Source organism: Pollicipes pollicipes, unplaced genomic scaffold, assembly GCF_011947565.3.
Source record: "Pollicipes pollicipes isolate AB1234 unplaced genomic scaffold, Ppol_2.1 Scaffold_6052;HRSCAF=7182_pilon_pilon_pilon, whole genome shotgun sequence".
In the NCBI taxonomy this organism is placed as follows: Eukaryota; Metazoa; Arthropoda; class Thecostraca; order Pollicipedomorpha; family Pollicipedidae; genus Pollicipes; species Pollicipes pollicipes.
In genome coordinates this window covers 11,065,871-11,087,292 of record NW_023596805.1, presented here as the reverse complement: position 1 = coordinate 11,087,292, position 21,422 = coordinate 11,065,871, and the positions used below count along the sequence as shown (strand labels likewise).

General features: G+C 52.6%; 1 protein-coding gene across 1 annotated transcript in view; it reads left to right on the top strand.

Moving 5' to 3' along the window:
- Positions 1-16,885, top strand: part of LOC119104663 (tolloid-like protein 2) — a gene marked incomplete in the record, with an annotated part of 123,560 nt that extends 106,675 nt beyond the window's left edge. The window contains 14 exon segments of the mRNA XM_037228384.1: positions 1,049-1,171; positions 1,530-1,675; positions 2,493-2,581; positions 3,734-3,840; positions 5,017-5,139; positions 5,828-5,988; positions 7,140-7,326; positions 7,529-7,658; positions 9,127-9,250; positions 9,767-9,864; positions 10,177-10,292; positions 10,736-10,874; positions 11,609-11,720; positions 14,839-16,885. Of these exon segments, the coding sequence (XP_037084279.1) occupies positions 1,049-1,171; positions 1,530-1,675; positions 2,493-2,581; positions 3,734-3,840; positions 5,017-5,139; positions 5,828-5,988; positions 7,140-7,326; positions 7,529-7,658; positions 9,127-9,250; positions 9,767-9,864; positions 10,177-10,292; positions 10,736-10,874; positions 11,609-11,720; positions 14,839-14,985 (1,802 nt within the window).
- Between the last annotated feature and the right edge of the window lie 4,537 nt (positions 16,886-21,422).

The following is a 21,422-nucleotide window of genomic DNA, read 5'->3' as shown; positions in this document are numbered from 1 at the left end:
CAGTAAATGCTAGCGCTTAGAATTACGATTACATAACATCAAGAGCGAGCGGATGTTTGCTGTTTCATGCGTAGACAGATAATGTGCTTGTGGGCAATGGCCAGATGATCTCAATTACCGGTAATATGCCGCACAGCTGGTCGTTTCATGACAGTTTGGCCTTGGTTGAAGCCGTTTCGTTATACAACGATGGTAAGTGTAAACTGAGGCGTCACGTACACACCGAGCTATTGTAAAATGAGGCGTCACATACACACCGAGCTATTGTAAAATGAGGCGTCACATACACACCGAGCTATTGTAAAGTGAGGCGTCACGTACACACTGAGCTGTTGTAAAGTGAGGCGTCACGTACACACCAAGCTATTGTAAAGTGAGGCGTCACGTACACCCTGAGCTGTTGTAAAGTGAGACGTCACGTACACACCAAGCTATTGTAAAGTGAGGCGTCACGTACACACCAAGCTTTTGTAGATCAAGAACCTTAAGCTTTAGAGCAAGAACTCAGGGCTCCATGTCTTCGAACTCAAAGCTCAAGAAACCGTGCGGCTCAAGCTGAAGTTGCGTACTTAGGGTCTAAACCCGGCCCATTACGAAGACACTGTAGAGACAGGCGTAGACGCATTGAGTCAGCGCTGACCTCTGACCCCGAATGGGGCCAGCATCGCGGGGCCATCACACATTGCCTTCGGGGTGTGTGGGGGGGGGGGGGGGGGGCGTCGGCAGTCCTGCGATGCCAGCCGTCTGCCAGCCGCCGCCGGACGCAGTGCAGTCAGCTGCGTCAGCGGCAGCGGGTGTGGGCTGTGATGTTGAAGCGGCATGATTGACCAGGGATTTAGGTGACGGGACTTTTGTGTTGCGGGAGAGGGGAGGGGAAAAGTGTGCCATGCAAGGGCGCGCGATGACGGGTGTCGTGCTTCCTTGGATAAAACTACTTCGGTCATAGGCGTGACTTCAAGCGATAGCCATTCGCACCAACCACTACCGTCTCGGTTCTGTTCTCAGTCAACTCCGGCAAACATAGACCGATCTCTCCGTTCGTCCACAGGGCGGTACTGTGGTTCTGGCATGCTGCCAGATCTTGTCGTGTCGACGGGGCGCCGCCTGCTGGTGACTTACAGAATCACTGAGTTGTCTGCCGAACGCGAGGGATTTACAGCCAACTACACGGGTAAGATATACCGTCTGGTGCAGTCCTGTTCGTGCACTTCGGTCACGGCCTTCAAGTTCGTTTTCTCTTGAGATTTAAACGCTTTCAACCACCGCCGCTGTATACACTGTCTTGGCATTCGTCGGAAACGCTTCGGTCATGATCTGCATTGCCGCACCTTAAACGCACCGACCTTCATACTCAATGCTACCGTGACCTCCGCGACACGAGTTTGGTCAGTGGAAGTTTCGGCGTCCGCCTTCGTTGGTGCGAGCCTGCGCGACAACGCAGCTGCCCGAGTCGGTACATATCAGGGAGGTGAAGTTGACGCTAGAGAGCGGCAGTGTCTGCGGATGACATGATGGCGACGATGCCGCAGCGGTGTGCGGCGGGGAAATGAAGATGAGTGACGGGGTGCTTGAGTCTCCCAACTACCCCGAGTACTACCGACCCAGCAAGGACTGCATCTGGAAGATTACCGTCGAAGAGGGCCACAAGATCGCTTTCGAATTCACCGCATTTGAGGTAAGTAAGCCAGAGAAGGTGACGTCGTTGGGGTGAGGTTAGATCAATGAAGGTCGTATGTATGGTCAGTTGAGGTCGGGTCATGTGAGGTCAGGTGAGGTCAGGTAAAGTGAGCTGCCTGCACCCAAAACTGGTGCGCTGCAGACTTTTGTCCTCAGAGTGGGGGATGAACCATTGCTAAGTGAGAAATAGTGTGAATGGTGTCAATGGTTTACTAGGTTTCCATTCACCAGCTCCACCAGGGTATCAAAATCGCCCAAGCAAAAAAATGGCATGGAGGCCAAAATGTCGGGCTCAATACCCCGAGGATGGCCGAAATCGGCTGAAAATTCCATTTATCCATGCACGGTGTACCATTGTTGCGAAAAACATCCCAATCTAAGACCTCGATGACGTCCATACAAGGTGTCATTCTCCACCCAAAATCCTGAATTTTGACACCCTGTCCACTGGGGCGTGGTGTCGTATAAACTTGGTGGCCGTGTGCACTGATTAATAAGCTAGCAATTGTGATGACGTCCGGCAGCCTTCTCATAACAACGATGGGCTCACAGGTGGCTGGAAGTGACTTTGCAGCATTTCGTCAACAGTTCCAGCGTTTTAGGGAAGATTCCATTTACAGTGGCTGTCACTTTGCAAACTAACGCCGCACTTCCAACGCTCCTGGTCAGCAGAGATGGGTTTGTGCGCATACTTAAAAACCTGCGTTTCTGCGAGCTCTGTACACGTGCACACCCACCAAACAGTCGTGTTGAATGAAACTAGTTGGCTACACAAACCACGTTGACGCATCGGTCTGTTCTCTCGACTTTGACAGGTGGAAAACCACGACAACTGCTTCTATGACTACGTGGAAGTCAGGAACGGGCCCACTGATGACTCGCCCCTGATCGGGAAGTACTGCGGGTAAGAACGTATGGTCAGAATGCACCAATGCGCCGTTTTCAAAAAGACTTTATGGGCAGCTTGTCTCTTTTGTTGGCCCCGTGCTGGGTGCGCCTCTGCACTGTCCGCCGCTGGACGCGCCTCTGGTGGCGGCCTGCGAGAGGTCAGGTGGTGCAGGCCCGGTCAGATTTCAACAGGCGGACCAAGCGTGGCGAGAAATCATGGAGGCTGGAATGCAGGTTGTGACGCTCTCTTTCCCCTCCGTTGTCAAGATTTCACACAAATTTGGATTTTTTTGCGTCTTATGCATCGTCCCGAAACTGCACAGTTTGTTTAAGCCTTTTCAACTCTATAAATTTTCACCCTCACGTTAATAATGGTTGCTGTTTCTGGCTGAAATGAAATTTGTGATGCCACGCTGGCAACATTTCTTTACGATATGAACGCGCACCGCAAAACGTCATCAAGTGGGCGACCGGGGGGCCTCGCTGGGCGCGGTTGTGCCCCGCCTTCCATAACACCACCCAGTCGGAACCGAGCGCAAATGTTCTCACTGAGCACCAGCGGCCTAAGACCAGCTGTGACCTATATCCAGCTGTGACCTGTGACAAGCTGTGACCTGTGACCATCTGTAGCCTTTGACCAGCTGTGACCAGCTGTGACCTGCGACCAGTTGTGACTTGTGACCAGTTGTGACCTGTGACGAGCTGTGACCAGCTGTGACCGGCTGTGACCAGCTGTGACCTGTGACCAGCTGTGACCTCTGGTCAGCTGGGACCTGTGGCCAGCTGTGGCCTGTCCATCTGTGACCTATGTAGCTGTGACCTGTGCAGCTGTGACCTGTGCAGCTGTGACCTTTGCAATTGTGACCTGCACAGCTATGGTCTGCAGCTGTGACGTGTGATCAGCTGTGACCTGGACCTGCCGATACGCGATGACTCTGTAACGTTTTACCAGCTTCACCCGTGAGTTCTCAGATCCGCTTTGGGCCGCCTTGCCATGCTTCACACGTGCTCCCACGCTTTCACACATGGACGACGGACCCACGCTGATCGGTCTGCTTGTGTGTTATGGTTGTAAGTCTGTGCTGCGCGAGCTGCCGGAAGCCGACTGTGCTCTGAGCCGTGCCGGTGTGAACCCCTCTTTACTCGGAGCACGCGCGGCCGTCTGCAGGTACCAGCTGCCGGAGCCGCTAACGAGCTCGAGTAACAACCTCTGGGTCAGGTTCGTGTCGGACGGCAGCGTCGAGAAGCCCGGCTTCTCGGCCACGTTCATGACGGGTGAGCATCCGATGTCAGCCGGCCATCTGACCCAGAGTTAGGGCTAGAGGTAGAGTTCAAAGCACAGAGTTCGGGGGACATTTCTCAGAGGTTAGGGTTCAGAGTTAGACAGGAGGGTACAAAGAGTTTAGAGCAAAGAGTTCGGAGGACATTTATCAAAGTTCAGAGTTCAGGGTTAAGAGGTAGAACGCATGGTGATGTCGTTCCCAGCGTACTTGAGGATGAAAAATGGTGCTGGCTGGACATCCATGGCGATATGATGACGTCATACCAAGCGGCGCCAAATAGTTATGACTGGCACCCGTTTCTTGCGTTCTCACGGGCCCTGCCGGTACACGTACTCCTACGCTGTGTATCGAACACTGCCGTGTCCATTGCGCTATATGTCCTTCTAACGTTTATTCATCATAGTGAAAAGCTCTGGTTTTGACAAAAATCGGCTTCAGCGACTCGCGAATTGATGATCAAAAGATTTGAGCAGACAAACATTGGCTATATTAATCCAGCTTAATGCTCGTAAACTGAGTCTTTTTCAGTATGGCCAATACTTGCCTGATAATTTGGCGTGGCCGGAACCTCCAAGTACGGAAATGTGTACTGAATTGTCGTTAGTATACTGAAATGTACTAAAATGTTGTCAGTGGAAGGAGGTCGTGCTGAAAAGCCAGAAGCTCAAGACCTTTGTTGCCTACATCAAGTACAACTCATTATTGATCTCGTCTGATTCATCTGACCCCTTCGACCCCCTCCAATTATGATCCCATCCCCATTCATCTGGCCCATTCGTCCAGTCAGTCGTACCCGTTCCAGCTCGTTTCATCTTATCCCTTCTTGTCCACCTCGTCCCAGCTCGTTCCATTCAACCTTCATCTAGTTCTTGCGCTTATCATAGACAGGCTGATCCGTTCAATTTCGTCACATAGGTCTCGTCATTCCAGTTCGTTCCAATTCGTCCCATTCGTGCACTCGTCCCACGTATTTAGCTCGTACCCATTTGTCTAGCTCGCTCAAAAATTTCCCACCCGTTCAAATTTTTTTCTCCTGCCGTGCCCATTCTAACTGGTCCCAATCTCCCAACACACCCGAGCTCGTCTGTCTTGCGCTAGCTCATCCGGCTCGTCCAACACACCCGAGCTCGTCCGCCTCCTTCTAACTCATCATGCTTGTCCCGGGCAGAGCTGGACGAGTGCTCCGGCGATGCTCACGGCTGTGAGCACAGCTGTATCAACACGCGCGGCAGCTTCAAGTGCGCGTGTCGTATTGGCTATGAGCTGCACTCCGACGGCAAACGCTGCGAAGGTCAGTTGCCGAGTTATGTGCGGCTAGTGGATAAGTCGGCGTTACGGGAGGTTGTTTGCCTATCCCGGGGTTCGATGTCTTGCGTTCGGACGCTTGTTCGGGGAGGTGCTAGGGTTTGGTCTGCCTTGCGCGAAAGCTTTTCTTGGTTGGTTGTGCGATCATGTTTGCGATCATGTTCGATCATGTTCGATCGTGTTTGCGATGAACTTTGATCTGCTAGCGGCTCGATTTATTTTATCGGGAGGTTTGTTCGGCGGTAGGTGTGCAAAGCTAGGCGTTTATGCGCAGTAGGAGACATCCCATTGCCATATCGGCGCTGCCACGTGCTGCTGGTATCGCCACGACTCGCCACGTGTCGTCGTGCACTGCCACGTGCGGTGACTTTACGGTGCTATCGCCGTCACGCGTCACATCGCTTCACTTCATGTGGTGCTGGGATGACAACATTTCACCACGTGTCGCCCGTTGCCACCCCTTGTCAGCACGTGTCATCGCGCGTTACCACGTACCATCACGTGCCGCCCGTTGTAAGCAAGTGCCATCGCGCGTCACCACGTGCTGCCCTGTGCCATCACACACCACCACATGACATCACGTGCCACCACGCGCCCCGACGTGCCCCGTGGTCACGACACGTACCACCACGTGTCTCCACGTGTTACCCCACGTGTTTCCACGTGTGCTCCAGAGGCGTGCGGCGGCACGATCGAGGCGGAGAACGGCACGGTGACCTCACCGTCCTTCCCGGAGCTGTACCCGCGCAACAAGCGCTGCATCTGGGAGGTGCTGGCGCCGCCCCGACACCGTATCACCCTCAACCTCACCCACTTCGACCTCGAGGGCAGCAACGTGAGTCACGTGAGTGAACGCGACTCGAGTCGCGGCGCGGACTCGCGATGGCGCTTGACTCGGCGCTCGTCCGAGTTCGACGCGTGTGTCGGCGCGTGGTGCATTTTACGACTTTCGACGGAGGTGAATTCGTAGTTGCGTGCGTGACCGGGGGGCTAACCCTCGTGCTGGACTTGTGACAGTGTGGTCAGGGTTTGGTTAACGCAACGAGCTTTGTTTTTGGGTCACAGCTGCAGGTGACCGAAGTAACGGCATTGCCAGTGAGCGTTGTAGTTAATTAAATGCTTTGTCGATATGTTTTCGAAACTTGAGGGGGTAGCTTGAAGGCGGTGGTTTTCAAGGTGGATAACGGCGAAGAGGGGTGTTGATTTCCTTTGAGGAAGGGAATGGAGAACGTATGAACAAAAGCGCAACTTTGTTGCAAATTGGGGTGGGGTTTGGCACTGCTGGAGTTCTGTTACACATCTTAGCGATAGTATATAATATAGTATATATTGGGCTACGCAATATAGTATAGTATATTGCTTAGCCCAATGCCTTGTTGGGTCACGCGATATACAGAGAGTGCTTGCAGAGTGTTGCAGTGCCAGGACATGTTGAAGCCCTCAAGGGCGGCCAGTATGATGGGGATACACATCAGCTGGAAAGAGTTAATCGGGGAGCTGTGGAACGAAATGTTTGCGTACTAATGTACATCGAAATTTATGTGACGTAGAAAACGGAACCGCCGACTAGGGACGGTCTGAGGTTATGGTTTTTCTAAAACTCTCAGAATTATCACCCTGTCTACTACGTAACTGCATATACGCGTCAAGCTGTGTTGGAGTGTTTGAACTGATAAATGCACACGACTGTCTAGCACTCCACATAATTGTGCCCCAACTGGTGTTTAAATTGACGACGCTGATACGCTGGACAAGGCTGCGTCGAGCCTGCCAGATATTTCACATGTTGACACCGCCAGATGGCGGTGCCAGCGAGCGGCGTCAGCACCACGCGTCCGACCCACAGCGCCCCCCCCCCCTTCTCCCCCTCCCCCGGGGACCGCCCACGTCCGCCTCTACCCTCGGATCCAGCAAAACTGTGACCCCCCCCCCCCCTCTCCCCCTTCTCCGGAGACCGCTCACGTCCGCCTCTGCCCTCGGCTCCAGCAAGACTGTGACTACGACCGGCTGGAGCTGCTGAGCGTGATGCCGGGCGATGAGCTGCGCTCGCATGGCACCTTCTGCGGCGGCAGCCCGCCGCCTGCCGTCACCTCCGAGAGCAACAAGCTACGCATCACCTTCTTCTCCGACAACTCGGTGGAGAAGACGGGCTTCGCCGGCTTCTTCTTCACAGGTGCGGCGCACGCGAAGGGGCGCTGACGGGTGTTGGCGAGGGATACCGGTGTTAGTTTGCGGAAGGGTAATCCGTTGTCCGTCCCCTCCCCTCTCACTCTACACCCCCAGAACATCGGTTTGACCCCGCGAGGTTATTGTGTATGCGCGTCCACCAGTCCGCGGTTCGCTGACGGTCACCGGCGTGGCTGGCTCCGATTCAGACAAGGACGAGTGTTCGACCGACAACGGAGGCTGTCACCATCGCTGCGTCAACACCGTGGGCAGCTACATCTGCCTCTGCGACAACGGCTTCACCCTACACGAGAACGGCCACGACTGCAAGGAGGGAGGGTGAGCGGTGGGCGGGTGCCCCGGGCGTTGGGGGGGGGGGGGAGTCTTCTATGTCGTCGTTTCGGGAGGTGTGCTTTTTGAGGGGACGGGGCAGCTGCGCGCTAGCAATTTATGTAAGCCTGGTAGCTTGAAAGTGGACACTTGGTTGAGCAGTGGCAGTATGATTATATCTCCTCGTCATGCTAAAGTTATGACATTTGGATTTGCTCATCATGCTAGATTTGGCTTTTGGGTAGTGATCACTGGTTATTGACAGCCGTAGATCTGTTAAATACATGTGTATAGGTACCTCTGATATATGCTTTAAAAATGAAAACTTGTGTAGTATCATCCCTGACGGCCGCGAAAAGGGGAAAGTGCAGCCAGCTTTGCAATGGGTTATTTGATTAACATTTACGTAATCCGGTGACGCAAGGTGCCGCCATATTTAATTTCGCAGCTATAAACACTAAAAGTTCGAGGCATCAATAAGCTGACGTAGGGTACCTCTTATATCTCAAAAGAAGTGAAATTATTGCTGCGCAAAGATTAAAAGCAAGACGAAAAATACATGTCATATAGCGTGCGACGCTGCAAGCTACAATGTGTCTGAATAACCATCTTTGTGTAGCAGCCTAGTTGCTTTAAAGATACTTCTCAGCTTTAACTTGTTATGTTGCTTGTATATGATAACGAACAGAAGTGAAAAGGAAGCAAAGCAAGAAAAGCCAGCAACAAAATCTGGCGGCGACAAATTTTTGTATGTTAAATAATGACATTAAGTTGTGTTTGCCTCGGCGATTGCAACGAAACCTTCTGTTCTATTTAACGCCACCCTCGGCTCAATGTCCACACGACCCAGTTGAAACAGCCATGAATCTCGTGCGAACTTTTGACGCTATTTATTGCCAAACTCGCAGCAACTGGGTGTCACCCGGACCGCGCATTTCCTCTAGAGTGCCTGGGCTGAAATACAGCTACAGCTTGCGGCGAACTTTAGGAAAAGTATCTGTGGTCAGACAGAGCCCGCTCGGTAACAGGGGCCACACAGCATCCAGTGTATATGACCCCGAGTTCGTCGTGCGCGTCGCATTTTGGGTAGTGTCGTGTTCCAACTTGCGAGGTGGCGGCCTGTGACGCGGTGATGCGCAAAGGAGCGTCAGCGTAGCTTGGTTTGTGTACCCGTGTGGCGATCATGCCTTAGCCTCGTCACTAATGTGATGATATTTTTAAAACATTGTCGGTACTATTTTGACAATGTGCTAAAACATAGTGTCATCTTTATTGTGACAATATTTTAAAAGATATTGCCATCGGTATTGTGACAGTATTTTAAAAGATATTGTCATTACTGTTGTAGCATGTCAAAAATGTTGTCATCATTATTGTGGCAATAGTTAAAAACACATTGTCATCATCTCATCACTATCGTCCCAATGCGCCGAAGTGTACCGGTTCGGAGCTGACTACCGTTCCCGCCCGGCCTCAGGTGCAAACATGAAATCGAAGCGCCGTTTGGAGAGGTGTCCAGCCCCAACTATCCGGCGGCGTACCCCGGCAAGAAGGATTGCGTCTGGCATTTCAGCACCACGCCCGGGCACCGGATCAAACTGGTAAGATCCGGTCTGGGCGCTCCTCGATAAGACGCCGCGCTCCTGAATTCGGCCAGGTGTGACAAAGCAGATGATTTTTCAATGGAAGACCATATGGTACAACGTGTGATTTGGCAGCCTACGACAGCTTTTGCAAGATCCTGGTGCGAACGGCACATTGTGTAAGTTGATTGGCTTTCTGTGATTGGCACTGTGTTTAACAAACCTGTCGAAGTGCGAACAGTGTTGTAAGACCTTTTTATTCGGATATCAAGAAATGTTCAATTGAGGATTAAGTGGCTTGCGCGTCATTAGAAATATTGCATTGATTATACAAACAAGTTCAGATATTCATCTAAGGATGTAATTTTGAACAACTGTTATTGAAGTGGCTCAAAAGTCTACTAGAAACATTCAGATCTCGCACACAAAGTACTATGTTACTTAAGCACTCGCCATTGGAGTAATGGTGTACCAAAACCGACACTAATTAAGCCTTTTAAAAACAATGCCAGATCGCCTCTTTCGTTTTCTCAGGTGTTCAACGAGTTTGACCTGGAGCACCACCAAGAGTGCACGTACGACCACATATCAGTGTACGACGGCGACTCCGCCGATCACGTGCTGCTGGGCAAGTAAGTGCTGCTGCCGGCCGTCCAAACTCGAGGGGATGACGCTGGAGTCGTGGGTGGAAGGGGTCGCGACGTGGAGACCCGATGGCTTGAACTGTTGGCGGGCAGCTATGTTCTTTGATGATGGTCAAGCGATGGGTGGAACCTCTCGTGAGCCGTTTCTGTGACAGACCCCGGAACCCATGACGTCGGTCGCGTGGCCAGCGAACTACGCCCGTGTTAATACCAGCCGCGCCGGTCCGGGCGGCAGTCCTGGCTTGTGCCAGCCCGAGGTGCTGGCCTGAGGTGCTCACCCAAGGCCGCCCGGCGTTGCAGTTTCTGCGGTGCCAAGGCGCCCCACCCCATCACGGCGTCAAGGAACGAGATGTACATGACCTTCACCTCCGACGGCAGCGTACAGCGCAAGGGGTTCATCGGCGCGCACAGCACAGGTCAGGTCACGCAAGGTCAACGTCAGGCCACGGGTGGTCGAGGTCAGGCCGCTCAAGGTCACGGAAGTTCAAGGTCAGACTAGGGCACTGGGATGAGGAACATCAGTCGATTATGTCGCGGTAAGGTTAAGGTCTGATCGGGACTAGGTCACCCTGCGAAGGTCGTTAATCATGGCGGGTTGCCGTCCACGGCAGGTCATTGTCAGGTCAAGGTAAGGTCAAAGGGTCAGTTCACTGAGACTGGTCATTTAGTTCAGTGTATTTTCGGCCAAGGCGTCAAAGCAACAAGCCAACGTACGGCTGTATCACGATCAGGAGGCCAGATGATGATCCAACCTCGCTTGCAGTACACCAACAGCATACAACCTTACCCGTTCCGCGTCAGTGCCAGTCTATCTAGCAGATCTGCAGCGTCTCTTCACGACCCCCCTCCGCGTCGGCAGTGTGCGGAGGCTACCTGTACGCCGAGTGGGAAGTGCAGCATCTCTACTCCCACGCTAAGTACGGCGACGAGAACTACGACAACCGAGCTGAGTGCGACTGGACCATCGAGGCGCCGGTGGGCTACAACGTCCGGCTGAGGTCCGTGCGACACAGGCGCTCCATACGGGCGCCGCCATCTTGTTTTGTTTGCGCGATTGGCGTCGCCATCTTGTTTTTCTTTGGATCCATTTGTAGGGCATGGGTTTTTTCGGGTTGGGGATGGTGAACCGCGCGGCGCTTGCGAACGGTGGAAACAATCAACAGGCGTTGGAAGCTGTGGTGAGATGTGATCATTAAAGTAGACACGTTTTTTATCGTTTGGTTTGGTTGCCGCTCTAACTTGCTAAAAAATTTTGCCGACATGGAAAAGCCAAAAAAGAAAGTTCACGCTTGAGTGGTCCGGAATTCTTTGCGGTTTAATGAAACACTTTTCGCATATCTTTGACGACGAAAGCAGTTGGCCTCTGCGATACGGTTTCCAGGTATTCGGCAAATGTTCCCTCTGCTCTGTAACGTCATGACCCCATGTTGACCTATTTTGCGAGAGGCTTTTTTCAAGGTGGCGAAGTAGAAGGCTCAGGCCGTTGGAGATGTCGGATTTTGTTGGATTCTTCAGAAAAGCCGTCCACGCCACCAGCAGAAACAAAACATTATCGCTCTCACCCTGCCCCTTCTCTGAAACGCAAATTGTTTCAATCTGTCCTTTTGTCAAACAACAGAACAAAGTCGTAACGATATCGAGAGTGATCCCAAACATTTGACACTCTCCTCTCCCCAAGCTACTCAGACGGTTCACAGGTGTGGCGATGGAGCTCACTGCCATCTATCGACAGGTTTTTAACGTTCGAGTTGGAGGACGAGCAGGACTGCGGCTACGATGGCGTTGAGGTGCTGGACGGCTTCGACGAGACCGCGCACGTGCCCCACAAGTACTGCGGCAACCAGGTCAGTATGCACGTGGCCTCGACACGTGTCAGACACCTTGCGCAGAGCTGAGCTGCCGCTGCCGCTTGCCGCTTGGCTGATGTCACGATCTCAATTTATCACCAGGTAAATTATGCATGATCTCAATGGCTATAATGGAGAGAAACACTTGTCGTGCTATGCAGGGATGGCGTCCAGATGCTTAGTCATCAGGGAAATTCAAACAAAAGGCGTCCTTTTGTAAGCGTCTGGACGAACTATAAATACCAAACCGATGTCAAGGCTGGGGTTCTGGGGTGGCAGCGGGCATTGGGGGTAGACGGGCCTGGACATGCAAATTAGACCCCTGGCAGAACCCGGCCGTTACGCGCAGTACGATTTTTGCTCCGAAAAGAGTTGCCCGGACGTCGCGAGTATGAATTATTGAGCCAAGACGTGGCGTTGCTTTACTGGTGGCTGCCGCATGCTCGTTGGTCTAGCGTGCGGATGTCATACCGATGGCCCAACCGTTCCCTTCGCCAACAGAATGGGGTGGGGAGTACTTCGTTGGACATTCAAGGTCGCATGATGCAGGTCTCGTGCTTATCTTGCGTTGAGCGTGAGGCGTCAAAGTCCCCGTGATACTACGTCATATTGGCAAAGACTCGGTCGAGGTCAAGGACAGTCTTGTTTTGAGTGTTCCCACACGATATTCCGACATTGCCTACACCATTAAGCGCTTAGATTCAGAAGTTTGTGCTTCTGAGATGCCATTACAAGCAAACAAAAAGGAACTGAGGGATCACAAAAAGATGACGATAGCTTGCGTTTGTTGTGATGATGTGTCATCTACCTGAGAATGCGTGTTTCATAGGCTGTCACATACGTAGCATGATTGGATTGGATGGGTTTTCTTTGCCGCGCGATTTTGCGCTACCAGACTTGCAATGTCATTGGGAAGAATTCGTCCCAAGGCCGGTTTTTCACTTCTTATCTTTGAAACTCATCCTGGAGCGTAACTGAAAAGGATTTAGATGAGACAGTATTGATAGCCGTTTTCCTGATGGAAGAAAGAAGAGAATGGAGAGATAGGTGTAGAGAGAGATGAGAATAAATGAAAGGGAATGTAGAGGTAGATCAGAATGAATAAGCCAGAATGCAGCAAAAGATGATGATGATGGATCAGAGATGATGACATCTATCTTTCCATTATCCTGTTTATTCCACGAGGAGTAAGGCAGCTAATGCTGTCTCAGTTGTATAGCCATATGCATAATGCTGCTCGCAAAGGCGTTTAAGGACTTACGTATTATCGAAAAGTCTTTTGTTCAAGGATTCAGGTTATGTTACTTTGCCGTCCAGTTTTTCTTAATCCGAAGTACTTTATGGGAGCAGGCCGATGCACCTAACTGCTCTGTGCGTCTCGCCCGCCGTTTGGCATTTGTGCGTATCTTTAACAACCGAACACAGCGTGCGAGGTTTGAGCGAATCGAATCAGGGACAGGTGGCGCTGGCAGCGTGCACAGCCGGCGTTCTGTAGGTGATGGTGGGTACGAAAGCGCAACCTGGCGCAGCCCCCCCCCCCCCTGTTCTTAGCTCAAACATTCCTCCCTTATACGCGTAATTCCTAAGCGCGCACGCTCAGAACCCAGACCATGGCGACAGGCTTAGCGTTTCGTAATGCCATTGTTCAGGCTTGGCTCCGAGAAAGCAGCCGCCGACTGGGCCCCCCCGTGTCAAATTTCTTTCGCTCCTTAAGCCAGCTCTGCCTGTCATGTGCTTTGATGGATGCCTGGACTGTAGATTGAACTGCGTGAGGCTGGGGCCCGGGCGGGTACGGCGGTTGGGAAGGTGACAGCGACAGATCCCTCGCCTTGGACAGCCGCCGTGGGGAGAGGAGAGGGGAGGGGCATTCGTTGAGACGGGCATGAACAGTGAGGCGATGCGTGATGCCGGGTCGAGTTCACGCAGGAGCGGCGATGGTTTGACTAGGCCTTAGGTATTTATGAAAGTCGGGAGAGCTGGATGATGTCACCGAAGTACGACCTCAAACCTTCAAGGTCATCCAGATCTGTCCCATTCGGATGAGTTAAGCTAGGGCTCCACTCACGTTTGTACCGCTACTTTAATTATGCTTGAAATGGCCCGATCAGTGCGGGCACAGTCGCCAATCCTTGATTTTGATAGTTTAACGAAAGGTTCATGGCTCTGATATAAGAAACTTGGTCTTAACGCCTTAATACGACCCTCCCTTAAATGTCATTGATTTCACCACCAGCTGTGACACCATCTGAAGCCAGCTCGGATGACCGTTAAGCCGGTAGTCATCGGAGAAATCCGCCGGCTCACCAGCAAGGAAAGCAATTGTAGTTATCTTTTCTGCCTTTGAAGCCAGTGAACCCGTAAGACTGATACCAATAGCCACCGACAGTCTCAGACTTTTGATAAGGAAAACCAGTTGTGTCAATATGCTGGTCACCGATAATGCCACAAGTGATGTAAATCAAGCATCCGTGACAGATCATGAAAAAGAATATGCTTGGTGAATCGTGAAATTGAGGAGCTCAATCTCAGGGTTCAGGAAGTGAATGCAGCAACATTCATTGTCTACGCTCGCTAATATGACCCTATATTTGGCTATTTTTAGTAGCGGAAAAGCGCTCCGGTTTGCTGGGATGCTCTCTGCAACATTGATTACTCAGAAAAAAGTTCAACTCTGTCCGTCCGCAAGCAAACGCCAAAAATCGGCTTTGAGCTCGCGTGCTTTGCACGTAAATCAATGAAGGGCAGGGGTTCGGCTTGCAGAAAAGATTCCGGGAACGCCCGTCAGTTGTGATGGGGTTTCTGGCCGTCTGTCTGTAAAAGTGCAATACGTGGTACAGTTATGTTGGGTCCACTTAAGCCAAAACGTCAGTGCGCCCGGAAACTGAATAGTTGGAGAACCCTTGGTGAACTGGAGAACAGGACCGATGTAATCAAGGCCGGGCAATGCAGATTGTCGTTATGCAATTAATGAACGCGCCTCTCTGTCTATGTCTCCGTCTCTGTCTCCCAAAGCGGAGCTAGGAGCGAAAAAAACAAGTGTAATCAGGTAAATTGGCAGTCATTTGTTGGTCGTTTGGTTTGTTGCCGTTTCCTGATTGGTTTTCTGACGTTACAGGTGCCGCCACCTATCGTCTCCACACGGGAGGTGCTGCGCGTCCTGTTCAAGTCGGACGACACCATCAACTCCAAGGGCTTTTCGGCAGCCTATGAAATTGTTGACAGCAACGCCATCGAAGACATTGAAGCGAGCAAGAAGCATTGAACTCAGCGGCCATCTGTCGTCTGGAACGCTGCGTTCAGAGCCAAGATGGCGGTCCTGGTGATCACTGCATTGTGATGGGTTCCAGTGTTACCGGGTTCACTCGACGACGCTAAGTTTATGAGTGCTACGTAGTGCGCTCCACGCTCTTGGGAGTGCCGGTGCTGAGAACTCTGTACACTGATGAGTGTCTGTGCTGTTGGGTGCACTGTGGGCTGGAGCGACGCTAATGCCGTCGAGCGCTTTCCCCAGCCAGATGCGGACGGCGAGCCCACCCCGCCTCTAACAGGTGTCACCACTGCCTCAATGTGCAATGGGGACTGCCGTCTTGTGGATTCCTTACCGATGTTTTACTCGCAGTGGACTGATTTCAAGCTTATTGGACGAGGTGAAGATAATAAGCCGTTAGATGGTTGTTCCATGTATTTAAGTTCCATTTGTTTACCTGTAAATGACCCACTCGCCGGTGTACTATGACAAACGATGCTGCTCACTATCAGACAGTGTTAGTATTTTCATATGTTTTGCATGGCTTGTACCCTGGTCTTGCCTCTCATTCCACGTTGAGGGTCTCTGGTGCTATCCGCGTCCAACCAACCACAAAGCCCAGTAAAAGCAACGATTTGGCATCCCCTGCGTACCAGATGGTTTTAAGAATGGTGTCAAGGCGGAAAATGCTTCAGAAGTTGTCGGCTCTTTCCTGCTCCCATCATTGTTTGACTATTCACGCGTAGCAAACACGATAGCAAGAGACTTCCCTGCCATCTAACATATGCGTTTGATGGTCTTATTCCACTATCTGTCGACCATAGCAATGCAAAGTGCTGAGAGTTTTGTCACCAGGAGTGTCTCTGATAAGCGTGTTTCGAGGATTATTTCACCCCTTCACCTGACAGTTTTACAGCAGTTTCAGAACCCTACAGGACTGACGCATTAAATACGATTGGTTTGACCAGTAATGCGTGCAAGGTTGATGCTTGGAGTCCGACGTCATTAACAAGTAGCAGTGCCAAACCACTTCTAAGCCGTGTGTGTAGGGTAGGTGACCCTTGGCTATGGCGCAGTGACGCTCCCCGTGTATTTGTTCACTTGTCTCACGTGCCAGATGTGAATGACCCTGGCTAGCCAGAGCTGTGCCAAACGCCGAGTGTCTGTGGCGGCGCGACTCTCGAAATAGTGTGTTCACACGAGCTAGGACTAGCGATAAATGTATTATGCTATTGTATTTAGTATTAATATTTCCCCGATTGTGTGCTGTGGCTGCGGCTCCAGTCAAGAGACCACCACCCGCGACCGTCGTATTCCAGTTTCTCAGTTCAAAAGAACGGACAGGTGACGCGCTGGCGGCAGAAGTTTAGTGAGTCGCCGCCCTGCTCGCCGTTAGTGAGTTAATGAACGCGTGCTCTCCTTAAAACTCGCCCGCGGCTGTCTCCTCGACGTGGCTTTTTGCGTTATCACAGTGAGTTTATGAACGCGCTCTCCCGTTCAAGCTCGCCTGCGGTTGTCACTCAGACGTGATCTTCCTGACGTTATCACAGCGAGTTTATGAACGCGTGCTCACCTTCAAACTCGCTTGCGGTTGTTCCTTAGACGTGGTCTTTCTGGCGTTATCACACCAGGCAGCGGAGTGCTGGCCGTCGCCCGTTCGCTGTATGTGTGTCTGCGTGTCAACAGGGCAGTCGAGCCAACTGATGGGTGTGACGTCAGAGCCCTCTGTGGTGCGCCAGAACCATGCCCGGTGCGTCGGATATGCCACCGGCGCCGGCCACTCCCACCACACAGTGTGCGTCGTATTTGTACTTAATTGCTGGATTTTTCGAGCGGCTGATAGACGCCCTGCAGCGCGGCGGTGACACCAGTCAAGTGTGGCAGAGGTTTTAGATCACTAATACAATTTACACTGTGGTATCTCCCGTTCGTTTTGCTGATTTTACGCCTTGAAGGGATGAGCGAGTCGGGGGGTATGCAGTCTGGTAGCGATGGGACGGTTTTGTGGCGAGTGAGATCACCCGTTTCATTTGTTTCGCACGCTATCTTGATGCATGAAAATTTGAGAACTGCCGCTTAACTGAGAACACATCGAAGCAAATGTAGTGCATCCTTTACCTCTGACGCCCACTGCGTCATGGTGCATGTAAACGCTACGGGTTGTAAATCCTGAATCCAAAACCTCGGCCCATAACTAGGCCCGTCTGCCCGTGAACTGCCTCGACACAGTGTTCGCCTGGGCACATCGCCAAGCTTAATCCCGCATTGTTTTCCGTTGCCAAGAATGTGGTGGTTTTGCCGCTATTTATTGCAGAACTGAGGGTCGGCACACGATTCCAGTTTGCTTGAATTTGGATAGCTTTGCTGGTGGTCAAGATGTGGTCAAAGTTTCCCATGCCTTTACTTATGACTTCGTGTTCGTGATAGCAGCGGACGCGTTCACCTCGCAGTGCTAAGCATGGCTATGTTTGTTGACTCAGACAGAGGAACCAATCACTCACGATTTCGGGTAGGAGTGGCTTATCCAGAGATGGATAAAAAAGCACCAGAACCTTGAAGCCAGCCTCACGACGCCACTTTCGCACTTTACTAGGTAGCCTGCTGCGCGCTTTTGAGCACGCATTCCCTATTAAAGGGAGCGTTCTATGTTGGTTTGGGGTCTTAAACTGAAATCCCTATCTTGAAGAACTGTCCGTGCTGTTCACAGCCCTGCCTCTCCAAGACCTAAGCCCCTTTAGCTTCTTAGCTACACGCTCACGAAAATGGGGAGAGGTATATCGGGAAAGAATTTCAAAGTGACCTTGCCATGCATGACGTCATAATGCCATTCAAATCCTGCCACTCCATAAGCCATGCGGTGATCCAAAGCCGAAAAATCGTAATTCTTAAGACGTCTTTATCTGGTATTCGTGAGCGCGATTTCCAGATACAGCGGCCTCCAATTGGCACTCAATCAATGTTGTGCAATGTACGATGACGTAATCAGGCCGTGACGCATCGGGGGGGGGGGGGGGGGGGCATATCTCCTGAACAGAGAATTGTGCCGCTTAGAGCAGTCTTTTCCACTTAAAAAGTATGCCAATAGTTATAGTCAGCTTATTTAGTCATATCTGATGCTTGCTTCAATATCTTCAAATGTGAAACGTTTCCCTCAAAGGGAGTATCCCACCTTTTTGTGTTTTTCACTTATTGTTACATCAAACGCACAAGACTTGATCCTTAAAATCAATTCTCTCGAGACCCTTCTGAGCTCAGAATTTCAATTTGAAGTAAGCCCTGCGTGAGAAATGTAATTGGGCTTCCTGTTCACCACTATGAAAGTAATACATTGCAATTATTTTTTCCAGCGTATGAGAAGCGCTTGAGCTTTGGGAATGTAGGTAACACATGGTCCATGTGACTCACTGGTTTCAAGTTTCAGCCAACCAACTACTCGATAACAGACCCCTGCGCGCTGGGTTAATGACAAACCTTTTATTCGGACCAGTAGAGGTGCGCACGGTCGTGGTGATGACAGTGGTCGCTACACCACGGAAGAAGCGCAGTGTCGCTACAAAGCGTTGGCAGCGCAATTTGGACGCGGAAGCAATAAACATTGATATATTTATTATGCCTTGTTGGCACTGCAGAGATACTATCCAGTGCTATTATTAGACTTCACTAGATCTGAGCTTCCACTAGAGAATATTTTTCAAACATTCCTCCAAAGGTGGGACACTCCTTTAAAGGCAGACAAAAAATAACAGATGGCTCGCGCACCGGCCGCAGGCTCGGGGTGCCGATAGTGAAGTGGCTAACGCGTCTGGGTTAGCCGTAGCGCGAATGGAAAACCAAAAGTATAAGGTACGGCTTCTCACGGCATCCGCCCTCCTGCCAGGGTGAGAGGCAAGCGACGCCAGGTAGCTTCAGCAGCTGAATGCGACCTTAAGCCCCAATGATCACGACCGGAACCGGTACGTGCTGCCGTGCCAATGTGCTTGTGCTTGACGTGCCAATGTGCCAATGACGTGCCAATGTGCTTCTAGCTGTGGCTAGCCGAAGCGTCGCATGGCTCTGTCGGTGCCCAGAAAAGTCACGTTCTTCGCTGTTACCAGCGATGGGTCGTAAACGTGACGTGTGCACGCGGCACCTGCGTTTTGCTGGCTGAATGACGGGATCCCAAAAATAGATCCGGAGGGAATTCGGAGGCGGATTTAAGGCATAGGCTGTGAGACAAGACAATGAGGGACAGTAAGCCAGTAGGACAATGGGCTGCCGGGTGTCAAATAATTCCCATTGGTTCACGTGGCTGCCCCTGTGATACATCAGACGACGTAATCGCCTACGGCGGTCGCCGACTGATGTTCATTCCTCGATGCCGAGGCCGGCGAGATCAGGCGGATCTATTGACGGCGCTGAGGCGCCGCTATGGCCAGGGAACCGGAACCCCCGGCTGCGCCCCTCCTGTAGAGGCTGCACCCCTCGTGCAGAGGACGTCCCGCCTCTCGCGCCGAGGCGGTGAGACACGGGATTTGGGTTAAGCCCCGGTGCCTGGCGGAGTCTCAGGGTACTGGGCGAGGCTTAAGACAGTTCACGTACAAGCTGGCTTCACCGCTGTCACCACAATAGCCGCGCCGCAATCGTCGCTCACCATTACCATCAATTCCCACTGCCCAGTCAATGTGAAACACCCAAGGATGCGGTCCAGACAAATGTGCTAGTGTTCTCTCGCGACGCGGCAAATCACGCGAAGCGCTGCGGATGGCATGAGACCGAAGCGTGAGGTGCCGCCCTAAGGTGACATCGCTGTGACCTCATGGTCGTCTCAGGTGACTGAGCCAGTGGCACAGTCTCGGTGGATGGGGGCGGGGGTCAGGGCATGGGACGCCTCCCCAACGCCCACTTCTTTTATTTTAGAACCTTGGACGACTCCTTCGGTTATCTTATGACGAGTGCTCACTGGCTCCGGATCGCCCCGCCCCCCATCCCCATCGAGAATATCCAGACTGCGACCCTGCGTGAGGTGCACGCCGACCTCGCGCACAACTCGCCCGGAGACCGAGACGAGCCTGCGCCCTTCTTCCCAGCCGTGGCCAGCCATCGCCCCGAGCGAGACCCCACGCCCGCGAGATCACGTGATTCGCCCGGCCACGTGGTGGGCACCACTAAGCCAACCGCCAGTTGTTACATCCGGCATGGTGGTCCATTCTCGGCAGTTGCGGCATTTGTTTAGTTTGGGTGAGCCTCAAGCATCCTCCTTTTGTGGGCCAGAGGCCTCAGCGTCGCCAGGATTCGACGCCTGAGCGGCCGAGCGATGAGGTGCGAGGGACGAGGGGCTGGGTAGCTGAGTCCAAGCCGGTGCAACAGCTTATTACCGCTGCCACCACGTGCCCACGCGAGGCTCAGGCAACAACGGCTTCCCGCTCCCCTCCTTCATTGCTGGAGGCCAACCCGACCACTTCGCGCTCACACCTCCTCCCAGCCGTGTGGCAGCCAGCCTCAGACCTTCTCCCAGCCGTGCGGTAGCCAGCCTCAGACCTCCTCCCAGCCGTGCGGTAGCCAGTCTCGGACCTCCTCCCAGCCGTGCGGTAGCCAGTCTCGGACCTCCTCCCAGCCGTGCGGTAGCCAGTCTCGGACCTCCTCCCAGCCGTGCAACATCCAGCCTCAGACCTCCTCCCAGCCGCGCGGCAGCCAGCCTCAGACCTCCTCCCAGCCGTGTGGCAGCCAGCCTCAGACCTCGCAGCCGTGTGGCAGCCAGCCTCAGACCTCCTCGCAGCCGTGTGGCAGCCAGCCGCGCCGCCGTGCGCGTTCTTGACCGTTGGCCGAGACCGGCCGGCGGCCTTCCACGGACCTGTTCGCCGCGGGGAGTGGACACGGATGTCGTGGCGGCCAGAGCTTAGCCGCGCCCGGCTGACGTGCTGATGTCAGAACAGGGGTGGCTCGCTCGCGCGCGCGCGCCGCGGGGATCAGACGGACAACGGTTCGCAAGCGCCGGCTTTTGTAGCCAGGCACGCGCAGCCGTCGCCTTCGGTTTCATGTGGATTGTGTCCGCATGGTTGGAATTGTGCCCAGCCAGGCTTGGTTGTGTAGACTCTTTTGTAGCCAGGCACGCGCAGCCGTCGCCTTCAGTTCCGTATGGATTGCGTCCGCATGGTTGGGATTGTGCCGAGCCATGATCGGGTGCGTAGACTCTTTGGTAGCCAAGCACGCGCAGCCGTCACCTTCAGTTCCGTTTGGATTGCGTCCGCATGGTTGGGATTGTACGGAGCCAGGCTTGGGTGCGTAGACTCTCGTTCTTTGCTTTCAGGGCCTAAATTTTTCAGAGCCTAAAAGCGCTAACCTTCATCAGGGCAACTATATCCGTGCAAAGCAATTGAAAACTGAGAAATGATTTGGCAGCTTTTGTTTTGAAAGGCTGTTTCCTCGACATCATGGGCAAAAAAGAAGAAAGCTGGTCATTTGTGCCAGCAATG